This window comes from Trachymyrmex cornetzi, unplaced genomic scaffold (assembly GCF_001594075.2).
Source record: "Trachymyrmex cornetzi isolate Tcor2-1 unplaced genomic scaffold, Tcor1.1 scaffold99, whole genome shotgun sequence".
NCBI lineage: Eukaryota > Metazoa > Arthropoda > Insecta > Hymenoptera > Formicidae > Trachymyrmex > Trachymyrmex cornetzi.
In genome coordinates this window covers 2,442,812-2,468,577 of record NW_017300343.1, presented here as the reverse complement: position 1 = coordinate 2,468,577, position 25,766 = coordinate 2,442,812, and the positions used below count along the sequence as shown (strand labels likewise).

Sequence of the window (25,766 nt, the reverse complement as noted above, 5' to 3'; positions counted from 1 at the left end):
CCGTCAAATTCTTACGTATGGTGAGCGGTGTCATTTTATGCAAATTTTCCGAGCGTCAGTGAGACTTGTCGATGTGGACAAGCAATATCACGTTGTACGTGTTGATATTTGTGTCGCTATTAAAGACAACGTCGATATCGCGCATGTTATCTTTTTGCACTTCAATATTGCTTCATTTGTATGCGATGTCTCGATATCGCGATACGAGGGATATATAGAGAGACAAATATAATTTTGCGGATGCAACTGCCATACTTACTATAGAGCTGTTCGCGCGTAACGCATTTCGATGAAATTTCTCTTCTCCGCGTAAACATTCAAACGGTATAACGTTAAACATCGGTTTCAGATCGTTTGGAATCTGAATCTCGTATCGTTGTCTCGATTGCGGCTTTGGCCGGTGCAATGCATGATCGAATATCGCGAATCGGGTATATTCGCAAATCTCATCGAACGCAATCTCATCGTTTCGTATTGAAAAGGGTCACATCGTTACAGATTGTATTGCTGTAGAAATTTTCACTCTCCCATCATACAGGAAAAACCGATCGTATTCTGGACCCTAAGTAAATCAAATAATGCAACATTGTTCAAATATAACGATATTTCTTTTTGATGTATTTTACAAAATGTATTTTGAAGAGTTGTATCGTTGTAGTATCTATTCGCGAGTGTTTTTTTTTTTGCAATTATTTTTCGTTGCATTCGAACAATTTTTGTCAAACGTTGTCTTTCTTTTATCAGATATCGCGATTTTATTTCAAATTTATGATAAAGAGAAGTAGTCACTTTTTATCTCTTTGGTTCGAAAGGAATGAAACTTTTAAGTTGCCAAAAAAAGCTGACGTACACTTTGTGATATTTCTCAGGCCCGCATTGTTTCCACGACTATTGGTAAGAGAAACTGTATTTTCTTATCAGTCCATGCGATTTTAAACTCACGCTTGGTGGAAATCGGCAAATACGGCTACATGTTTTTCCATGAAATAATGACTGTATACGAAAGGGTATGTGGAACACGGAGTGAAACTCCGCGTTCAGCAGTGTATCGGAAATTTATCGGAAAATATTTAGCATGTAATGCCATTGTTGGTCATGGCAGCTGATATGCGAATTAGCAATTGCCAAACAGAACAAATTATCCTTTTTTTGTTGTCATACAAACACAAGTGCATAACTAAAAGCATACGGTTCATTAATCTTTTTCCAGGTTTATTCCGATCTATCAACCTAAAAGCGATTACATATTAATTACGACAAATATAATATGAAACGCATTTGTGGTATGCTTTTAAACACAACAAAGCCATATTTCCTGAAGTTTAAAATATTTTTAAAGCATATGGAAATAAAAATGTATAGATTCGTAGAAATACCTTAAAAATTTAAAACATAATAATTTTACAATAATTATATGTATATATTTATAATGAAATTAATATAATTACAACATCGCTGATTAGTTAAAGTTCACAATGATAATTGTATATTTTCATATTAACTTTTAGTCTTCTGATTTACTTTTTTCCCCATAAGTTACGTATCTTGTATCTTATAAGAATGTGCAGGACTAAAAGCTATATGGAAGTAGATTGTTTCACGGAAAGCAGCAAGGAACACATAGAAGGAAACACCCTTCGTCCTCACTGCTGCTGCTGGGACGGCGTAATAAAATTCCTGGTTGCAGTTGACAATTTTCCGCGAGATTATTTTCCGTGCGGTACGCCGCGGGCTGTACCTTGAAATTCTTTCCCATTCTTTTTTCCCTCAGAACTTCGTAAGACTATCCTCCGTGCTGCTGAGCGTGCCGCTCGCAAAAGTGATATGCACTTGCATAATATGTAGAAGCTTCTCAATTTCTTACATCTCGGTTCAAGTCAAGTTTCTTCAAAATAAAAATGCAAATGTCACCGCACAAGGATTTACACGTCGGATTGTAAATCTCATGATATCTTATGAAAGATTACAAATACTGTAACAATTGTTGATAATTATAATAAATTCCATAGTAATAAATATGTATTTTTATACGTGTTCACATAGAAAGAACCGAAAGAACGATCTTGCTGAAGTTTCTAAAAATTTAGCTAGATACAGATCTGAAAATAATTTTATTGAAATTGTTAAATTAATTACAGAGAACGCTCAAATTTGATAGCTAGAATGTTATATTTTTTTTTACATTATTGCTCATCATGCTTAAGTTTTCTACATAATTATTTTGATGGCCTAGCAAAATTATTTTCAGACTTGTATTTAGTTAAGTTTTTCAGCAAAATCTTTTTTTCCGCCTATTCTTATAAAATTTGAAACGAATTTGAAATATTAAATGCTAAATCATATAATAAATCTGGCCATAGACGCCAAAGTACAATATTTAAAATCCTATTCTATTTTCATATGGAAAGAACGATTTTACTGAAATATTAAATATTTTGACCAGGTCCGAACTTGATTTGCGATGGTGCTTTGATCCAGGTTAATAAGGATAAACAATTAACAATATATAGACAGCTTAAATAATTGAAAATTGAAATAAATAAACAAAAAAGATTACGAACCAAGCTTAATGTTTGTTGTTAATGTTAATAGGGATAATATTAAAAAATTTAGGTAGATACAGATCTGTAATTATTTCAATAGTCAAATAAAATTTATTTTCAGATCTGTACCTAGCTAAATTTATATAAACACTTCAATAAAATTATTCTTTCCGTTCAATGTTTTAAAATGTTAAAATTTTTATGATAAATTTATTCAAAATGTACGTCATTTTTATACATTTACATATAATTGGCTAAAGAAATTTTTCGCTAAACTAATACTCGAAACTTTTATTTCCTGGCAAATATAATAACAGATTTGTATCACTTTAAATCAATGTAAACTCACATCATTGTTCTAATTGATTTTGAAAAGAAACACAGACAAAATCCTTTCGTTTCGTGTAAGGAGTGCTTTATTTTAAAACATTTGTATCCTCTTGTTGCGCTCAAGATTTCTTACAAGAAAACAAATAATCATATATTCGAATCAAAGTAAACTAGTTAGCTGCGATGCGCATGTAGCCACTTTTTATTTGTTTCGGCTTATCGTCTTGTATATTACAACAATTTTTCATTATTCGTTTTTCGTCGATAAAAAAAGAGGAAGATTGAGTCTCAGTGATTCTGAAGTAAAACTGAAAGCTGAATATATTTCCGTTACACAGCGAGTAACAATAGCAACTAATAATACCATTCGTTTATATCGCATAAAAACTAACTTTTCTCATTTTCGTTCACATGTGCAAAATTTATATAACGGCAAGAATTAAGTAAACATTTTTTTTTTATAGATTATTTTCTCATTTTAATATTTTGCATACTTAAGGTGAACGTATGAAACATCGGATTTATGTATAATCTTATTGCCACGCAAAAATGCATATAACACGCAGTGGTCCAATTATAACTTTTCGCTCGAGTTATTTTATGAACTTGAAGTTGCCTGTCGCGCGTAAACTGACTTGATTTGTGTATTGAGTGTGTACAGCTATATCCTCCCTGTACACGTATATAAAACGATTGACCGAGTTTTATGTGTCCTGCAGGTGTTGCAAAGTATGCGCGCGTGTGGAAGGCGAGCCTTGCGGCGGCCTCTTTGGTTTTTCGGGAACCTGCGCTGTCGGTCTGCAATGCGTAATCATGAATTTGCTAACTCGCAGTCGAGAAGTGGACGAAGGCGTCTGCACGAGTGAGTATATTTACGAGAGAATTTTTATTTAAATAGAGATTAACTTTTTTATTTAATTAGAGAATAGAGAACGATAGAGAGATTTCTACCATGAAAATCAAATACAATCACCCTTATGTGGGTGTGCGTCTCGAATTCCCGGCGATGCTGCAATTACAATGCCGATAGAAATGCTAATAAAAACGTCCTCGATACCGTTTCTTTGTCGCAATTGGACAAACTGGTAGCAAAATATACTATTAATTGCCAGTAATGAACTTTGCTCTTATACAGAGACTTTTCAATTCTTTTAAAATTAAGTTGTATTACAATAAAAAGATGTCGCGTTTGCAATTTTTAATTCCATGAAGTTTTTGTTAAATTTCAAGCACGTTTTAAATATCAATGCTTTTATCAAGATTTAAAATATTAATTGTTTTAGCGGTAATATATTAATTCTATTATAATCCTCGAAAGGATTTCTTATACGTATATATTTCTCAATGTGTGTTCATAATGAATATACAGAAATAATATATAATAGTGATTCTTATCGTGTGAGTAGAATGTAACGTCATTCGCATATAATAAGCTCAAAATCGACAATAAATCTTTATGGATAATGTTTCTGGATACGTGTGTGTTGATACGATTGTATCATGAATGTAGTTTCATTATCCCCTTTGGTTTATACTCTATCGCAATACCATGCGGTATTCATGGAGATAATTGGATAGTTCGATACGAGAGAAACTAATCATGGATGACAAATGATTATGCAGTTATTATTTCACGATTTTTACAATAATAGCACAATGAACTATAACATTGATTATATATAATTATAGTAGATATTTTACATTTAGTAGATAATAAACTTGAGATAACAAATGTTTGAAATTTTTTATATAAATTATTCTGTAATATTTTTGTTTAATTAATCAAGTATGTCTGCAATATACATATATTGGAGAACATTATCGTAATATATTATTATGGAATTTTCTCTTCCCTTGTATAATAGTTATTGTTCTTTCTTGGAGCACGCATACCATATCCACTTTATCTTTTTCCAATACATGACAAGGTCAGGTAAAACAATCGAGGTCATTGACTATATAGAGCGACATAATGATAAAATCAATAGTTATTATAAATTTTCTAAATTAGAAAATGTAATACTCGTTTAATGTAATAGTTACAGTTTTCGAGGTTGATGCTAGTAATATCAATCCAAAGCGAGTTCCAAACTTTGAAATTTCGTGCTGTTAATATTCCGTGGTGTGTAAACCACGCTTATAATTTATATGAAATGAGTACAGTACTCGTAGTTGCAGGTGAATAATATTCTGTATGGAGTATTAGACAATGTGGTAGGTGTTCCTATTTCTAAATCTGAATATATGTACCAAAGCACTTTAAAACGACGTTAAAATGTCGTTTGCTTTTATTCGTGCAATTTCCATAATTTTTTTGTTTGCTCGAATTAAAAAAATCTTACAGCGGTCGAGGTCATGGAAAAAAAGATTACTTTGTCACAGCTTTTGAAACTTGGATAGGACTCTCCAAATGGAAAAGTTAGTTTAGGCAAAGTCACGTTTGTGTGGATACATTACTTTTCACTTAGAAATTTTTTACTATGCTTTGTATGTGCCAAGTATTAACCCTCTATTTCTCTATAGTATACTCTAAACCAGCATCTAACAGTACGAATTTGTTATTGGTATGCTCATATTTGAATCTTTGCGATACGAGTCATACATGATGATTCCATTTTTCCTAGAGATATTTAATTAAGATTACTGTAAAATATATTTCGATAAAAATATGTACTATTTTCTATAGTTCAATTACAATATTAAAAAATTTGCGACTAAATTAAATCTGGTTGTAATTCTTTGCTAATATTTTTTGTCTCTCCGTTATGATCTTTTTTGTTATCTGCAAATAATGATAAATTTTATAATAATCTTAATACAATTAATTTTAGTATAAAATTAAAATCATTAATATGTCTCATATATCATCACATTTTTTTCTTGCAATTTTGAAACTTTGCAATTTTGACGTAATCAGTTGTATTTTGATTTATGTATTTCCATTTCTGTGCATTGTTATTCAGTGTTATTGCGTAAGAAATGAAAAAATTTAGAAGTAAAAACTACAATTTCGTTTGAAAAACTTTGTACAATTGTCTATTCATATGTTTGAAAATAGATTAATGATAATATCTCGAGATATTCCATTTCTTATAGAGTTATTCTTGCTACAGTCTTTTTAGTTTTTTTTATATAGAACTCCTACTTCTCGTATTAAATATAAGCAGAACAATGTTTCACGATTCTTATTCGCGTATCATCGATAATTACTCTGAAAGGGATGCTCGCTTTCATTTTCCAATTCATTGAATAATCGAGTCGCAGATGCGCGTTTTTCAGGCATTCAATTTCACCGTGAATCCGCGTATTACCTCTTTTTCCTCATCTTTTCCATCGGCTCGATGTCCTTTGGTCCCTTTGAAAGTTCTTAACTCTTTGAACAGGATCGTGTGTTGGTGAATTTAGGAATGAACGATCCTACCCGCTCGCGAATCTAATTGAATGATTTTTGAACTTGTTGTAACTCGGATTTTCCAAACTTCCAAGTCAAATGACGATTTTAGAGACTGGAAAAGGAAGTAATTAAGGGCCGCGAAATACTTTTATGAAAAATGTTCTACACTTTCAAAGGGCTAAACTTCTCAGTGTAATAACTTTGTCCGTGCAAAAGGGCTTAATTAGCGTAGGAATTCAAATACAGTATTAAGTGATCTCATTCAAATTTTACAATTATTTGATTAAATAATTGTGTATATAAATTAGAATTAAACAGATCGTGACAATGTCAATCTCCATATGTGCTTGTAATAATAATAACAATAATAATAATCTATGTAACAATAGTAATAAGTTTAGCAAAATATAATAACATTATTATAACAATAACATTAATTATAAGTTATAAACTGAAATTGATATCGCAAAATTTATATAATCACAACCTGTTTCTGAATAAATTAATATTTGTACGTATGTGTGTCCTCGAAATGTCTAAACGTGCAATTGTTCTATATAATATTCTCTATATTGGGTATTGCATGAATTCGCGTAACACATTCTATCTATGTCACTCTGCGATGATTGTGATAATCGTCAGAAACGAGAGACAACTGGCGAAGGGCATATCGATGTGTTTACAGTTTCGGATTTTATTAACAGATTCGGCAGTAAGAGTAATCGCGTCGAATATGCCGTTATCCGATGGTGACGTGCCAATTCAGCGCGCAACAATCGTATGAATTTTCGATCCACTAGCTAGGATCACATCGGCGATCCTTTAAACTGAACTGACGGGCGGCAGAAATACGAAATCGGCAATATTTCACCTGCATTAACAACGCGCTGATGGCATATCACTTTTGCATTTTCGCGCCATGCATGTTCGGCTCAATTCGTGCGTAAGTACGACGTGCATCCAGTTGAAATACGGTAACGTGCCTAGATTTAGTCAGCGTGGAAACGAGGATGGCTGTTTAACGGGAGATTTGACCTGGAAATATTCATGACTCGTCTCGATTCCCAAAATTTCTATGCCACGTTTGCGTTTAAACGCGTTTTTCTGTCAAATAATAAAGCTTTAGTCTCGCTATTCGTAGAGACAAATGCGAGGTAATTCGTTTCGCGGCGTTTACACTTCAATGACGGGCTAGACACGCGAAAATGGATGCACTTGTTTCGAGAACGATATATACCTGACATTTATGACACTTCATATTCAGTATTTGCATCGAGTGCTACTATATGTCGCGATAAATTAATTATATTTGTTTAATGCTTCTGTTTTGATGTAACGTTGCTATTTGGACGACTGCCATGTAAAAGATATATCTAAATGTTATTTCAATTTTAATAATTTTGTGTCGGATATGTTTTGAAATAAGTCTCCTGTCATAACTCTGTCGAGCTCGTAAAATCAGCTTTGTGATGATATTATCATAATTATTTTGAATGTAGACGCAATGTAGGATTTTATTAATTTTAAGATATTTTTATATTGAAAGAAAGTGAGCATGATTTATGTATCAGCATCTATATTTATTTACGATAATTACGATTACCTCGTTAACTGGATTTCAGAATCTTTGACAGAGAGAGTACAAGATTATATAGTCCTAACATTCACTTCCATTATGGTTGATACATAATTTCACGGATGACGTTCCTGTATACTTGATGGCTGTTCACACAGAATCAGTACTGTAAAATTAGTTACACTGTTCTCTTGTCTCAAAGCAGAGGAACTATCCTTGTTTCATGTGCAGAAAGGTACTAAAGGGCCGCGCTTGTCGCGGAACTCAAACTCGAAACTGTCTTCAACTCGACACTTCCGATGAACTTTGACACCGGCATTTTGGAACGCTTCAATAATAACTGCTCTTGTGAATTATCTTCTCATTATTGTCTTAAAGCAGATGGTAATTGAGTTAACCTGATTCGATCTTTTGTGTATCTTAATAAGAGATACTCGGTCGCTTCTTCTGTTCCTTGTTTCTTGATCGAAAGTTTTCTAATTTGTGTTATATTTCAGCACCTTATTTCTGTTATTAGTTCTGTACTTTATTGAATGACGGAAAAAAAAAAAGATAATAAATTCTCAACAAAATCTAAATAATTATCATAATTTTATAAACGTCGACCGGATTTTATCTTCCCGTTTTAGATTACGTTATAGAACTTACCTACTGCTTTCACATTAATCATTGAGATCGCACAGTGAATGAGGTCGAAGTTTTTTAACCGGGAAAGAGAATCATGGATTCCAGCGAAGTCCCTGTTCTTATTTGGCGCCTCTCACGAACAGGACACGCTTTCGCACTCAAATTTTGTGCACGTCGCGAACGCGAGGTGTAGCGACCGACTGCTTTAAGGACGAACTCGTGTACGTGTCTTTAGAAAATGAAATTGCTTCCGATTTCGCTCTCGCCTCTAGTGATGTCGCGCTGCGGGAATGGATTAGCCGACTTGGGCCTGGCAGTGAGTTTCGCATGCAGCGAAATCGGCTTAAGTCATAGTAGTAACAGCCGACACCGCCTGGAAATTGCTCTAGACTTTGTAAAATAAATCGCAGGTGAAAACGATAACTTAGGAATTGTCTATTTTCACTTACAATCTGTTATGCAGATATTCATCTGTGAAATCTGCATTTATATGACATCGCGTTGTTTGCTTTATTAGTTATTCATTGGCTGGTAGTTTCTAACCGACAAGAGCTGTTTGTAATTCTATCGATGCGTTGTCTGTAGGTAATAATATAATGTAAAAACAGATTTTTATTTTTAAAATAATTGGCTGATTTTCTTCAACATTCATAATTTAAATCTTCATTAATATTACATCAGCTAGAAAATTAAAACACATTATATACATATAATATATGTATAGATTCTTTTTTATTTTAGATTAAATTCTGAAAATATATGAAAGTTTTTTATTATTTTTATGATTTATATCACTGAGACAAAAACATATATTGCACCACCTATATTTATGAACATGACGTGACAATGTAATCTATTAATAGTAGTGATGATGTTTATAACATTTGTAATAAGATAAATTCTTAGAATACTTTTATAAAATACCTTAAACATTTCTTTAGCATGAGTTTTCAATTTTTATTCGTTAACTCTGACTCTATATTCTTTTGAATTTTTATTCTTTTGATCTGAAATTATTAATTAAATTACAACGTGGTTATTGTAACTGAATGAACAACAAAATGCTTCACTAAATTGAAGCAGTCCCCGAGAGCTAAAAAAAGAAAAAGAAAAAACTAATACGTGTATCGCAACAACAAACGGAATGCAACCTGGAATAACTTCGTTACATGCTACGCCTTGTGTAGTTATGTATTGAAATACGACGAAGAATCGCAGTTGATTCAGCCGCGTGACTCGTTACACGCGGAGTCAACCGGCGGGAAAAAAAAAAGAAAAAAAAAAGAAGCGTTATCGCCGCCGGCGTTTCGTTCGCGTGTGCTGTATGCACGTGCAATCGACGAATCAACCGGGCCACGAGATTTCAAAAACGAACGTCAATCAGACGGGTCACCAAACTGTCGCTGGGCTAACACAGTTTTACGGTGACGGGTGCCGTTGGTCGTTGCAACGCTGCTGATCGATTTCTTCGTGCATCGATGACGTGCGCGTTTAGGCGAGTAACCCCTATACACGCAGGCACGAAAAATACTCCCTAGAAAGAAAGAAAGAGAAAGAGAGATAGAGGGAGAGAGAGAGAGAAAATAATCGATTCGCTTTGATACGCCCTACCTTAGAACCTTCATGCAGAAATGGACTCGGCAATGCTGTATATCATCCGCACGTTATAGCTTCGTGGCAAATCGCGAAGTGACTTCCCCTATTCGACATAACGTGTGATAAAGCATTGTGGGCGTAAAGGTCGATTACGTGATTTCGATGGAGATACATTGATGTCATTTTGAATACAAATCGATCATCCATCAGTCGGTTTACAGTCGTATTAGAATCATCGACGTTCTACATGTAATGTTCTATGAACCGTTTACTTCTTTTTGTAAATTATTGAAATTTATTATAATTAACATATACGTATATATACATTCATAACATTTTACTTGTTACGCGAAGCCGTCATTATCGTAATAACACACTATTATAATTGTAATATTTATTGAAAAATTATTTTTTACAGACAATATTAAACATCAAGTATCGTGCAAGGTTTGCGATATAATATTAATTACACTATTAAAATTTGAATTTTTAAACAAAACGTCATTAAAAAGAATAGAAAAGATCGACTTCTTTTACACGGCGGTAGCTTGATCTTGATATCACGTGAATATCAAATGGACTCGGTCCATTGATTGCGAACTCGCTAACTCGCTAACTCGAGAAAAGTTGATAGCCAGAGAATTTTTAATCAAATTCCATCGGTAGTCATTTAAGCGTGTTATCTCGCGGGGGCGGTCTGGCACATTTAAGAACTATGCGCGTACACACTCTCTTGTATACTTGCTGACTCGACCTAAGCCGATGCATATGCACGGTCGTTGCTCGATGTTAGGAGTAGAGAGCGCTCAGTATTCATGGAATATCGTTGCTCGAACGTGGGGAGTTGGTAGGGTACAAATTAGTTTAGCCCCCTTCGTATTTGCGTTGCATCTCTGCCGCGCCAGTAGCAGCAATAGCAGCAATAGCAGCAATAGCAGCAGCGGCAGCAGCAACAGCAGCAGCAGCAGCAGCAGCAGCAACGGTACCCGTAGAGCACCGTATAAAAATATTCCCGCATGTATCGAAAGTTTCCGCGTCATTTCATGCGTCAGACACATCGAACACGAATATCCCAGCACATTTTAACTCTCTGACTCAACCACGTCCTTTCGCCTTTGCGTCGCGTAGCTGTCGTGTACGTAAGAATTTTCGATGACGCTTAAGAAATTTCGCACCGCCGCGCCGTTCGAACGAAGAATACGTCGCATGTAGGTAAAATTCTGCCAATATAATGCATGCACCCTAGTGTTAGTTTGACAGGATTTTCCACACTTTCATTTATGTTTTCAATGGATCTTGGAACGTCATGTGTTTGTCAAGAAAGAGAGAGGAGAGAGAGAGAGAGAGAGAGAAGCAGAGAGAACGAAAATTCTATTTCTCGCGAACTGTTTGTGAATATAATTCATTCATTCATTTTCATTTGGCATATAGTGCTTTACTGAAAATTTGACTCTGTCGGCAGTTAATAAATTACCGTAACATGTTGAGTGCTTTGTGTGTGTGCGTACGAAACGCATACGAAGAAATTAAATGCAATGCCCACGAACGGAGGCGTATCATTTAATATGTATTCCATAATTATCATGGGGCAGAAGTAGGTTATTTGACTTGCATATGTGTGTCGAACACATTCATTACACAATTGTAAATATGCCTAGCGCGTCGTTTGACATTCCGCATAAACAAGATTATTGTGGAATATTTTCCGCAAGAACGATTAACGAAACGCCACGCGAATGCCAAAATTTACGAATTGACGCTGACAATATCTGCTCGATTAATATGCATTCAACGTGATTTTATAATTTTCGTTATAAATGTGATTGGCGTTGCAGATTATTGTTTTATTAGTCAATAATGTTATTGTTAATTTGTAAAATTTAATTGATTATTGAAATATTTTATAAAAGAAATATAAAGAAATCTGTTAGTTGAATTAAATACAATTATACATTGATTAAGGACGAATCATCTTTAATCACATATCGGGACAACAAATGTAATAACAAATTGAAGTAAATTGAAGAATAACAAATTTAGAAATCAATTAGTCCAATATTTAATTATTATTTATCTTTTACTGTTTCTCGTATTATTCCTTTCCGGAATCACATGTGCATTTTGTTTCTGTCGGATTTATTTTTATCTCTACGTGCGGAGCACACCGGGTATACTCCGCTTATACTTATAGATTGCTCGATATTAGTTCGTTGTACGTATAGCACGTCAGCGTTCATTTCTGACATGAATCAACGTTTATTACGTCGATTTATGTAACATGCGTCTCAATTAAAGTATAATTTATTTTAATTGCGCTCGGCGCTAAAATAATATTTGCCGCGCACGAAAATTTTCCGCGTTAATCTGCACGCTGGCCGTGGACTCGCGAGGAGAAAAAAAATAGAAAGACAATTTCGGATGGCATTTATCGTTGCGCTAATAACATCTCCACTATCGGTATTTATCACCGTTATATTCATAACGCCTGTTGATAACTTGTTTAGAGAACGGTGCTTTTGCAGAAATTTTAGAATACAGGTGAAGCCGACTGATAAAACATTTATGCGTAACATGTCGTGTTTATATGTAAATAAATTGCTGGCTCAGCGTGTAGCTTTTGTGGACAGAAAGAGGAGTTTACTAAAGAAAGATATGCGCATGATATGACGTTTTATGCAAATGACGATTCGTTATAATATAATGTACGGTGGACATTTGTGACGTTTCGTTGCGTCAAATGTAAGCAGCTTCACCATAAAAAAAGTTATCATCGAAAGAGCTTCTTTGCGATTCATACCGCATGTCGGGTGAAACCGGTGACAAATTTATATAAAAAACAGTATAATATTTAAGCTCGCAACTGTGGAGAAACTCTACAAAATAATTTCGTTCAGAAATATTCGCAAATTTTATCAAGTTATATTATATGAAGATAGTAGGGTCCCGTTCTCCTATACTACTTCCAGTTGTGCTTCTGCTGAATTCTTTTAAGAAATATCTTCAAATTATTGTTTGCCTTTGAATAGTGTTATTTCGGTGCTTGGAGTTCATGCAAATTTGACGCGCGAGAATGAAAATTACACCGATATATTATTAGTTTTTTGCACTTCATAATAAAATCAATATTTTTTTGTTTCATCAGCTCCAAATAAGAATAGGAAAATTAGTTAATAAAAATTTTCAATACTTTGTGAAAAGTAGAAAAAATATTAAATTTTTTATTATAATTGTCGATATATTTAAAAAATAATTGATTATAGTTTGTTTTAAATTTAATAATGTATGTATATATTGCTTGAAGTATGTATAGGTATTTACTTGGATAAAGTCCAAGATTTTTTTCACAAATATCTCTCTCCTTCTATCGCGAACATACTAAGGAATCTTCATACTTTTTCCTTCTAAATGTACGAAAGTAAAACGTAATGTCCCATCCAATCGTTGGTTCTTAGCGTTAATTGAGTTTCGCTCTAGTCACAGTTTGCACATGCGCAGAAATTTTCAATGAGTTCCATCAATAACTTCTGGAAAAGTTTAAGCCTTAGTATATAATATAGTATAACTATTGAATTACATAATAAAAAGTTAATTTTAATTTAAGAAATAGAGGAAAAATAGAGGATCTCAACAAGTTTAACTCGACATCGAAACTTTATGAATTAAGAGAATACGTTTCTTTTTTGCGGGAATGTCTTTTTAGAAGACATCCTCCTCTAATCGATAGAAAGTGAAATATTATCTCCTTGTACAAATCCTTCTGAACAGCATGATAAAAAGGCTGAGTCCGTTTGGTTGACAACTGCTGAGGATTGCGAGGGGAAACAATCATTATCTTACGAAAATGCGCAAGGGAGTCCATTGAAATGAGACAAGGCAGCTTCCATGATACTATCGTCGGAAAATAGGAGAAAGGAAGACATGAAGAAAAAGAGAGAGGAAGAGGGAGGAAAGGGTGATAGCCTAAACGGCGGAGGTATCTGAACATTTACGGACCATTTCCTCGCCCGCCTCCTCATAATGACATTATTGCCTTCTTGGGGCTGAATGGTGGCTGGTGGTGACGGGGAGCCCTATCTTAAAGTCGCTAACCACGGTCATTATTGGTTTTCGCTTGGTGCACTAGGCATGTAAATTCACGGGAGTCAACATCCTGGTAAATGTCACGATCTGTTTCACATCTTTTCGTGCGGTAGTTGTGACAAATACGACAATCGGCTCGACGATATTCTTTATTACCCTGGCAAATTTGCATCTGGATAAATTCTTTTTTACGTAAGAACGTTAAGAAGAATTTTTATTTTTTTAACAAGTAAAACAAATAATTTATATAAGTAACGAAGAGATTATTTCTTGAATTTGAATCCTTTCAGACCTAATTTTAATGAAATTATGTTAAAACGAATTTCTTTTTAATCTAATTCAAGGACATTGTAATAAGTAATTCATACTAAAAAATTAAGTTTTTTTCAAAATTTTAACTGTTTTTCCAACATGTACATTATTATGTACATTTGATCTTAAATGATGTCGATAGAACTAAATCATTTCAACGGATGTGTTTAAATTTAATGACATTGATATTAAATGTTATTAAACTACAGTATGATATATATGCAAGTATATACATATATATGTAGTATATTAGTAATTCAAGATGGAATTATTTAAAGCAATGAAGATCTAGCTTCGACCGTAATAGGCATTTTTAATTTCTAGTACTTGTTAAAATTAATTTGACTAAATTGTTAATTTTTACTGATAATTTGAATAAATTATGATGTGTTAAAACGCATAGTTCACACAGTTTAGTTTTTAAAACACATAAATTATTTCTATATAAATACAATATATTTTGCATTTTTATATTTTTTATATTTAAAATGTCGATATATTTGTTTTCTACAACATGTTTTCAAAGTTTGTTAACAAATAATTTTTCTATATTTTTTTGAGATATATTATATTTTTTTTAGAATATGAAAAACATGAACCAAAAAGGAATTTTTAGTGGATAATGTTTCCATGAAAAATTGAGAAAATCTATATTATAAGACTCCACTTTAAATACTCGATATTATATAACTTGCTCGAAAAAGCGCATGCTTAAGCTGTGCTCGTTATGTTAAAGTGCGACGATTAGAACGAATCAGAATTGTTCTCTTCCACATCGCTACCTTTTTACACTTTTGAAAGTAAGTACAAAAGAGGTTTAAAGTTTTCATAGTTATTACGAGGCTTACCGATATATTCATGATATAATAATATTTTTATGCTCTAAGGGTATAAAAGTATATAAAATCGTGGAAGAAAACTCGTGCCATCTTGATATCTTCGATGTTAAAGTCATTTTTAAATTGTTATGTTACTCAATCACTTTCAAAAATTGTATTGCACGTATTGCAATTATTGTAGAGTAGTGTGATCATTTATCCTTTATTAAAAGAAAGGTCAGATGATTTTTTCCAATATGTGATATATTGTCCCATTTCTATATAACAATATTTATGAGACTAAATATCGAAAGGCCTTTTTTGTCTTTTGCATCATTGAGACATTTTTATTTTGGTCACTGAGGTTACGTCATAGGTCAAAAATCATTCATGAAGCGTATTTTAAATTTTTTACATTATAAAAGCTACTTTCTGCATAGAAGGTACATTTAACGACCCTTTGAATGACAATACTTTGAGACAAGAATTCTTTTAGGGTTTTTATATTTGTTATTCAATGCATTTCATATGATTTCCACAGTATTACCGTCAAGATCAGAAATCAAATTTACGTCGTTGGAAATGGAGGATGTGGATGGATGTATGTTTTATGCTTGCCTACATACGCGAAATAACCGGCCGTAGTTCTCGACTCTTTTACGGTCACGGATTAAAAATGAAATTATGCATGACCGGGTAGAGTTTTAACTGTGAAATATCGAAGTGCAGCGCTATCTCGGCCAGCCATACTCTCATGCTCATGTGTATATATACGTACGCATCGTTTACCAAGAGACGAAGTGATATCGATAACGAGTATTACGCGCTCGTATCGATTTATATAGGTATCATTGGTTTTCAAAAAACATTCTTGCACTGCAAGCATTGGTTGCGTAACGAATTAATACCGCATATTACACAGGAGTCACACTGCATTGTAATATTTACACGACTGTGCTGTAATATTTTCCAGCTCACTGGTTCTGAATTTTCTGCCGCATGCAGATTCAGTGAAGTGGATTACCCCAGGAAAATGTACCAACTTTTACTTAGGCGTTAAACGGTCCTAATGCAAATCGCTAGGATACGGGAAATGTGTGTAAAAGCTAGACAGTGCTGTGGGCGGTCGTATTTTCCCTTTTTACGCGCAGTTTTATCTGGATGATATGAAAAAAGTTAGTGCTTGCGCTTTTTTTTGCTTGCAGATACTCTCAGCTCAATGCTGATACTCCTAGTTCGGTGGAGTTTGTAATAATTTTTATCTATGCATCTATTGCGTTATTTTTTGCAAATAATTTGCAAGAAAGATAATTGGAGTTCTCCTTTGAATATAAATTGCAAGATTGTACACATATAAGTGCAGTCAGCAATTGATTTCTTAATTGTTGTTAAAAAGAAAAAATATTCCCTGTATTTTTCGTTTATAACAATGCTCGTAGAAACAAAGGTCTTATCTATCACTCATGATCATACGTTTGTGCTAAAATTGCTAGTCTAACTTAGGCAAGAATTGAGATTGTTTTAATAAAAATCATACATAAAATGAATTATTTTGCTGAAGGGTCTAAAAAAATTTAGATAAATACAGGTTCGAAAATAATTTTGTTTGACAATCAAAATAATTACGTAGGAATCTTAAGCATGCTGAGCAATGTTGCAAAAAGTTTGGGCATTTTATAGTAACTAGAGCATTTTATATAAGTATTTTGATGTTGTATAAGTTGATGATTCAACAAAATTATTTTCGCATTCTGTATTTAGCTAAATTTTTTCATATTTCAGATATTTTAATAAACAAAATTCTCCTTTTTATATATTAGTGCTACTGTGAAATCGTCATTAATATATAAAGACGATTTTCAACCAGATTTTTTACGAGATGTTCTCGTGCGAGGGAAGGTCTATAAATTCGGTAGATTATAAAAAATCAAGAACAAGATTATGATCTATACGCACTAACATTCAAATGTTCCGGGATGACGGGTGAATTCCTCGTGAAAAATTGTAATAAACAAGAATTGGATTTCTTTTTTGTGACAGACATTAAATAAAATTGCAAAAAATAAACTTAATTTTACTCAGCGAAAGAATCACGCGAGACTATATCCGCGATATGAGGAGACGTCGGACAACGACGATCGCGTTTCGGGGCAGAAATCCAACTTTTCCCATTAAATTGTATCTTGCGTGGAGCCGATTGTGGAGAGCTAATGGTATGACGTCACGACACTCAGTAATATGGAACTTCTGAGAGCGAGTTTAATCGTCTAATGTCATGTGAGAGGAAACTGAAACTGCACGTTTGTGTGGTGATAAGACATAAGACAAACAAAATGTCTAGTCATAAAGTTCTATCGCGACTACAGTACATTAACGGCACATTATGTAAAGTGTATTAAAAACAATCTCATTTTTTTTATATGAAACATTGTACAGAGATTACTAACGATTATCGTGGTATTCATTTGAAGTCTCTGTTGAAACGCGGAATGATCATCAAAGAGACAAGCGTTATGCTATTAGAAATATTATGAATTACGGAATTAATCATTGGGAGAATTAATCTGCGTTAAAATTCAATAGTGAGAGGGGGGGGGGAGGAGGAATAATTCCTCTATTTGCATTGTTATTAACAGACCACCGATCGAAGCACCAAGGAGCATCGAACTCACGAAGACCACGTTCTCGTGAGTAGCCGGAGGGTTGTTGTACCGGCAAAAGATGTTGACCTAAAAACCGAAGAGGCTCATAACGGGTAAATACCAACTTTGTGTTTAAAGAAACCGGGGGCTATGCTGTGTAATAAACGCGCCAGCATTCGCGAATGCATCCGCATACACTCCTGTGCGACTCGTAAAGCACAAACGTCTAGCTATTCTCTCTCTCTCTCTCTCTCTCTCTCTCTCTCTCTCTCTCTCTCTCTCTCAACCATTGTGCCTCCGTGCTTTTATACTAAAAGACTCTTCTTCTTCCCCTTTTCTTTTTTTTTTTTAAACATCCGACGGTAATTGTCATGTGCGGTAAAAAAATCCACGCTCGGTCGCTTTCACGCGCATTGCCCTACCGTAATATCGCTATCCCCCAACTCGGAATAGATTCGCGAAAAAAAAATTCATGGTGTGTATTGCCATCAACATCGAGCGAGGAACAAAAAAAAAAAGAAAGCAATGTATGCGTGTACATCATAATACAAGGGTACAAACGCGCTCTTGAATATATGTTTTATGCAGTGTGCAGAGAGACTTTTAAAATAAAATAAAAAAATCTGAAATATTTTATTATCGATACATGTGAAATTGAGATTCGAATGAATTTTAAACCATGTTTACTTTGAAGGCAAAAAAAAACGAATTTTTTTTGGGTATAAATGCGTATTTAATTAAAAAATGCGTTTGTGAACTAATTAATATAAAAAAGAATTGAAATATATTTTGTTAAGTAAATAGTCATCGTTGCAAATCTTGCGCTTGTCAGTCTTGCTTTAGAGCAATATTCAATTGACGAGTTATACACATTTGCGGTGTCGAATGGTACGCTTTGTTGAAATATTCATAAATAAAGCAATTGCTTGTGGTAAATCTGTTCTGTATTGTATCTCAATATCTCTCAGAGTTTATCGTCGTTTCCACAATTGGCGAGAATTGTTATGGCTCATAGAGATATGTATTAATTAATTAACCGGATGTGTGCTAATTGATCGGCAAATGGTGTCGAATTGTTTTAAAAATATACTTGTCATGTATGTGCAAGTTATGTATGTATCCGCTTATTATAATTCTCCACAAATTGGCTCAAATTTAATAACTGAATTTAAACGTCAAATTTTCATTAAATATTTTTGTTTGAGGTTTTACGGTATTATAAAAGCGAGAGAGAGAGAGAAAGAGAGAGAGAGAGAGAGAGAGAGAGAAAGAAAGAATTAAAAATACTACTTTATGTTTATTTTGAAATAATTCTAAAACAAAAACTAGCATGTGTAACTATTACTAAATTATGTACTAAACTTCTACTATAATTTGCTCATTTCGTATGATTTCGAAAAATTTAAATTTATATATGCTCTCATTATTCATAAAATTCTTTATTACATTTGAATCTGCCTTAAAATAAAATATAAAATAATTTTTATGCATTTGTTTGTTTATTGCGATTGCGGAAACTTAAAGTAGTATCTCGCGCTCTCTAAAGAGGAAATGAAAAGAGAAATAGGAAGGCGCCGTAAAGGGTGAAATAACACGAAGGCAAACCGCTAACTACGGTTTCGCGCGTATTGCCCGGACGCAAACCAGAATTTTATTTGTGTCGTCGAGCGCGATAACATTAAGCGGGGCCAATTTCGAGCGTGCTCGCGATACATAAGACGATATATATAAAGCTGTTTCAATCGGTGAACGCACAATACGAACACTCGGCTTAATTGGCGGTGTAGAAACAGCCGTAAGGTACTTTAACCCACAATTCGTATGCGAGCAAGCCGGATATTCGATTTCCTTCTGGCGGGAGTAGTAAAATTCGCGAAGGTTGTCCAGGCGTCCAGTTACTTTCGCGCGAACGAAAAAGCTCATTTTCCAAATCGAATAAATCACCGACGAGAGCCGGTTTCGGAATAGCAAATGTGTTTCGCACGTCGAGAGACGTAATAGTGGCTAGTATAAACAACAGGTTTCACCGAGTGACGTTGACCCCTTGTGTATACAGGATGGCAGGCCTTATGTGGAGATACAGCACCCGTCGTAGGGTATTAATCTCATGAATCGTGTAAAGCTACACGCGTTCTTCGCCGGACACGGTAGACGTGGTCGCGCGCGAGAAAGGTATGGCACGTGTAAAACGTGGAAACGACCGTCACGTGCCGGTGCGCAGGCGATGCTTTCTCGTTGTTGAGTGTCTTTTTTTTATTTCCTCTTTCGCAACTTCATCGAACTTTCGGTCGAGGAAAAATAGACTCCGTACATGTCGACGAGACAATCCAGAAAGCAGATTTTTTTTCGCCCGATAAGATTTCAAGATGTTTGCATAAGACCCTGATGCCACTTTTCAAGCCCGAGTATAGCACGCGGGGTCCGACGGGATCTTAAATCCCAGCTCCAGCCCATCGTAGGGAGGGGGATTAACGTGAGTACGTGACTTGGGCGCGATCGAGTCTCGACTAAGGTGGAGGTCTCGCGTAGGTTACACGTACCACGGACTGCATATTTCCCGGTGGGCGATTGTTGCTGCGAGAGCTGTCGACCCGGTGCATTGGCAGGGGGTTATATACCCTGTTACCAGCCGCGAACGCCACTTTCTCAATGTCAAGCAACAAATCTCGAGAACTGCTGGCTAGATGGGTTGACTAGGGCCAGGGAGCTGCGCGGCGTTCGCCTCGTAACGTTACTAAACAGCTCGTAGTCGTGCGCATGAATGTACGTGCACGCGCACACGAGTATGCAAATCCCATAGATCACCGTACGGTTTCTCGACTCTCGTTCATGCTCAATGCATGGGATTGTACAGGCTCGCTACACTCCGCCGTTGATAAACCGAATAGGTAGATCGAACGGTATTTCGAGAGGAGGCAGAGTCGGCAGGGAGCAAGGGGAGAAAGAAGTGTAAAGCATTCTTATTTCGTGTTACAAGAAGACCACCATCGGCGGAAAATGTACGTAGCTGTACGTATAGCCATCGGAACCTATTATCGTTGTATGTACGTCGCCTCGTCTTAGGGGTCCATAAACGAGTCCGGTAAATGTCGCGTGGTAAATAACTGCCGTCGTACGCGCTATAAAGAAACGTTCCTTCCGCAAATGTATGTCAGGGGTAAATAAACTGGTGGGGGATGGGCTTGAAGATTACAGCCGTGAACACACGATAAGGAGCGCGGATTGAAAAATTGGCCCGACGGGAGGGCACGTAAATTCGGAAGCGCGCAACAACTTTCCGGTATTACGCGCGCGAGAATAATATAGTCACGTATAGCGAGTTGATGTATCGTAAAATAGGCGATGTAACATCGCGAAAAATTATGGCTCGTCGCTAACGGCGATGTATTTTGTATTTTATTTAAAACTTTTTATTATTATTACAATAATAAATACGTGTATTACACTGAGAGTAATTGGCGATTATATTTTATGGCGTTCATTGTATATATATCTATAGTTTCGTAATATTTAGGTATAATTGATTTAATAAAAAATGATTGAAATGTTAGATAAATGTTGGACAGTTAGTGAACCCAATTATTGGACGAAACGACAAAAATTTTAAATTTTAAGCTTTTAATTTGTACGAGTCTCTAGGTAAATTTGTCATTTATAAAACTTTAATAAGATGAATTTATTTAGGATCATATACATCATTAAAAGCTTAATACTGAAAATTTTTGTCATTTCGTCCAATAATTGGATCATGTTCACTACCTGGTACATTTACCTTATAGTATACAAAATAAAAGAGATTGTAACATTCTTTCCTTAATTTTATATCGCCCACGTATATAACGGAATTCCGATTATCTTCGCATTTACGTTTAAACGTAACTTTTTAATCGGTAAAAATCCTGCGCCCACAATGACATGTACATTTTTCGTAGCATGTAGCGTTAAGCTAAATAGTCACGTTCTTGATGTACGTAGCGTGAGATAAAAGCAATGTGGGATATAAAACGGAGGCAGAAGCTCTGTCTTTCTTTCCTTTCTCTCTCTCTCTCTCACTCTGTTTCTATTCTAGTGGTTTATTTTGCCATTGCACAACCGCAAAATACCATACCACTACCGTCGGTACATTACAGTGTATTCTGCGGGGCGATGCAACGGGGCGGACGGTTGGAAAGTCTATAAATGCGTCGCGGATTCGCATGTATCGCGGTACTTGCTACTTAAGCCAAGGATTCGCTTTACATCCTGCAGGCAGGCAGCGTACGTACGCGATGTATAAAATATATATCCTTTAGCGGCGGAGCGAAAGAGATTTTCCTGCCTTGAATTAAGCTCTTCCTGTTTGGCGACGAGACGAACGAACGCGACCATTTGTATGCCAAAGTTGTTGAAAGAATAGCGCCTAACTTCTAAAGATACTTCTTATTTATACGCTCCAGCACGTGAGATACGGTCACGTCGTTTACATCAGAGAATGTTAATTAAAACATTTTATTATTCTCGCGAGAACGTGTTCTCAACAATTGCCGCCGTATATTTTTAACGAAACGCTTGACCTTTTTACAGATTGCTTTTCCACGTCGCAGAGAAAGCAGTATTCGTGCGTTTAATCGCTTTTAGTTTCTAAAGTTTACGATTAATGGGAGAAATAATATTATGCGGTCCGTTGGTGGGAAAGCTTTAAAGTGTACTTCGTTAAAGTATCGATATTCGCGCGGTACTTGATATAATTTAATTACCACTTTCTAGAAATATAAATATTATTTAATTTAGAATTTCTTCATCAAACTAAATAGATCAACAACATTATTTTTTTATTCTTATGAGATACAAGTAAATCATTCAACTACGTTTAACTCATCAAACTATTTACGCAGAAAAAGTTCAAGTGTTTTTACGTATTTTAAGTGACGAGGTTCCTTAAGCCAAGAATTCATCATGCTGTTAACTTAGCGCGTTTGCAATACTTAGGATATGTGTGTGTATGTGGCGTACACAATCGATTGGCTATTTTATTTTGCTCGAATCGCTAGAGCTCCACTAAACTCTGTCGTATTATGCATTGACCTGTATTACGTTTTTGCGCGCCCGTATGCGCGTATACGTTCATGCGATAGTTACTCGGTTCGTGAGCTGGCAAGAGACACGGGATGTAACGTGACGCATACGGAGAACGCTACGGCAACGACGTGTGGGAGCGCGCGGGAGGGGCAAGGGAAGAGGAATAGCCTGCATGTGCATCCGGATGGATTGCCGGGATTTTAAATCTGATAGGACGCTGATAGGCCAGCGGCAAAACGGGACGAACTGCAATTTTTGTTGTGTCGTAAAAAAGTATACAGGATCCGTAGTCGACACGGTTAGAAGTGAAAAAAGGGTGAAAAATCTTCGTACTGCATCGCCGTTTGTTCACCAAAGACAATATTTAGAAATTACAGTGAATAATAATTTTTCCTGTTTTCTAAATTACATTTATGTATATGATAGAAATGATTTCTAGATCCGATGTTATTACTCTTCGATCTATCATAAAGTAGGATCGACGGGAAGTCATACATTTATTGTTGTGTGTGTGTGTGTGTAAAAGAGTAATATATTTTATTTTTCAAAGAAAAACTCTTAAATCTAGAATAAAATTCAGCACATCAGTTTTTCTGAGTTTTTCAGCACATGAGTTTTTCTGAATTTTTTCTTAGAATTCACTCTGAAAATATGATAGTCCTGGGACAACATTGTATTTTGAACAATTTTATGTAAATTAATTCTTTTGTTCATTAACGAAACTATAATAAAATATAAAATAAGTTTAATTAATTTTATTGAAGTACATGGTGAAAATCTTTAAAATATTGTATTTTACCACAACTACCGTATTTTCAGGGTAAATTAAAAAAAATTCTCTTTATGTACTATGGCGTTATAACACATCGTGCGTTGTAACACCAGGTAAAGATTTATTCTAAACGTAAGAATTAATATATATAACTTCTTATATGTGTTACTCTTGGTTTAAGACAATAAGTCAATCTTATTTAACTCGAAGGAGGAAAATAGAAATTATTGATCTTAATTTTAATATATATTGTTTTATTTTTATACTGCGAAAGGTTGTGATAAGATTAAGTACGTAAAGAATATTTTTGTCTCGTTATCAGAAACATTTTCTGAGGGATATATGATTCGATATACGCGACATTGTACTGTATTTGTATTGTCATTAAAGCGCTGGAGGCGCTGAAATATGGAGCGTGAATTAAAAATAAATAACAAGTTCTCCAGTAAAATAAGCCGTGAAAAAATTTGTTCTATCAGATGTATTGTGTCAGAATTGGTAGTGTGCTATAATAATACTAATAACGCAATTTTATATAAAAAAAGAAAGAAACATAAAACAATGTGACACAGTTTGAAAAATACTGCGACTTCATTATTCGGGGATCCATTAAAAATGGGAAGTGTATAATTCAAGAAATAAAGTGATAGTACCACTTTTCGAGCATGTAACAAATTGCATATGACCCAATTTGCAAAATAATTATATCAGGTATATCTCATGCTACATTAGTTCCGATTACAAACGCTCATCACGTAATTTATTGTTTTGTCCTAGCATATTAAATATCACTGTTTTTAATTTAACAGTAATTATTATAATATATAATTACTGATTGAAACACTTGTAACAAGTTGATATATATACCCCATACGAGTGATTTATTACCGATTGCTAATTGTAACTGAATGTGAACTGAGTATCTTGCAGCACTTTTTGCTATATATTACGTATTGCTTGACTATGCGATAATGAAAGTCCCGTGAAATCCGATAGAAATCGCTGAAATCCGATAATCTCGGAAAATTGATGGATGGCTATAATGACAGGGATTAACGCGGATAGTTACTGTTTAATGACGATTTCACGATGGTCGAATCTCGCATAACCACACCAGTGGGTGAACCTCGATTCCAACCAGTTAATTAGGACGCAACGCAGCAGTTTCCCCGAGAGGATCTCGATGCCCGCATCGGTGAAAATCAAACAGAAGATTGATATCCGGACGGATTTGTTAGAATGCTTTACATTCTTAGATAACAAGTTTAACATTTAAAAATTTTTCATAAAGAGGTACTGTCAGAACATGGTACTGTCTTTATTTTTATAACAACTAAAATGAACCTTTTAAAGAATTTAAAAATAATCGATAATGCTGACTACTACGAGTATTTTTAAAATTTGTCAGTTTTAGATCAATTAACAATTCATATCTCGAAATCTACTGAATGTAAGAAATAAAATAGTTCTTTGCTTTAATATTTCTTTGCTATAATGTTCATTTTTAATCTTTATTAAAACATCGTGGATTATTCAGATGCTTTTAAGGGAATCCTAAAGTCATCGATCGAACGCAGTAATTTTTATACTAATTTTTTATTTTATTTTTATAGATTTTCTTCTCTAGAATTAAAGTACGTACAATAATGCAATCTAGCATGCACAAAATATGAAAAACGAAAAAAAGGAAAATGACAGTTTTTTGTCGACTTCTGACATTGACTCGTAACAATATATTCTTTATATAAAAGTTTTATACTTTGTATGTATAAAATAAGCTTTATCCAGAGATAAAGCTTAGGATATTGAAAGAACTATGCATTTAGAAATGTTGTGCGTTTAGAAATGACCCTACGAGTTTAAGTATAAGAAAATGGAGTGCGTGAAAAAAAATTATGCGCGTATGTGTACGTACGACATTAATGTAGTAGTGTGTAGACCTGCTACATACTCCGTGTTTCGTAAAGCGTATGTAGTATGTATTGTAAATACGTCTGCCTAGCTGGCCCGCCCCACTT

General features: G+C 34.6%; 1 protein-coding gene across 1 annotated transcript in view; it reads left to right on the top strand.

Moving 5' to 3' along the window:
• cmpy (crimpy) overlaps positions 1 to 25,766 on the top strand; it is a 279,719-nt gene that overhangs the window by 5,474 nt on the left and 248,479 nt on the right. The window contains exon 3 of the mRNA XM_018521685.1: positions 3,593 to 3,735. Coding sequence (XP_018377187.1) covers positions 3,593 to 3,735 — 143 coding nt within the window. The remainder of the gene's footprint in view (positions 1 to 3,592; positions 3,736 to 25,766) is intronic.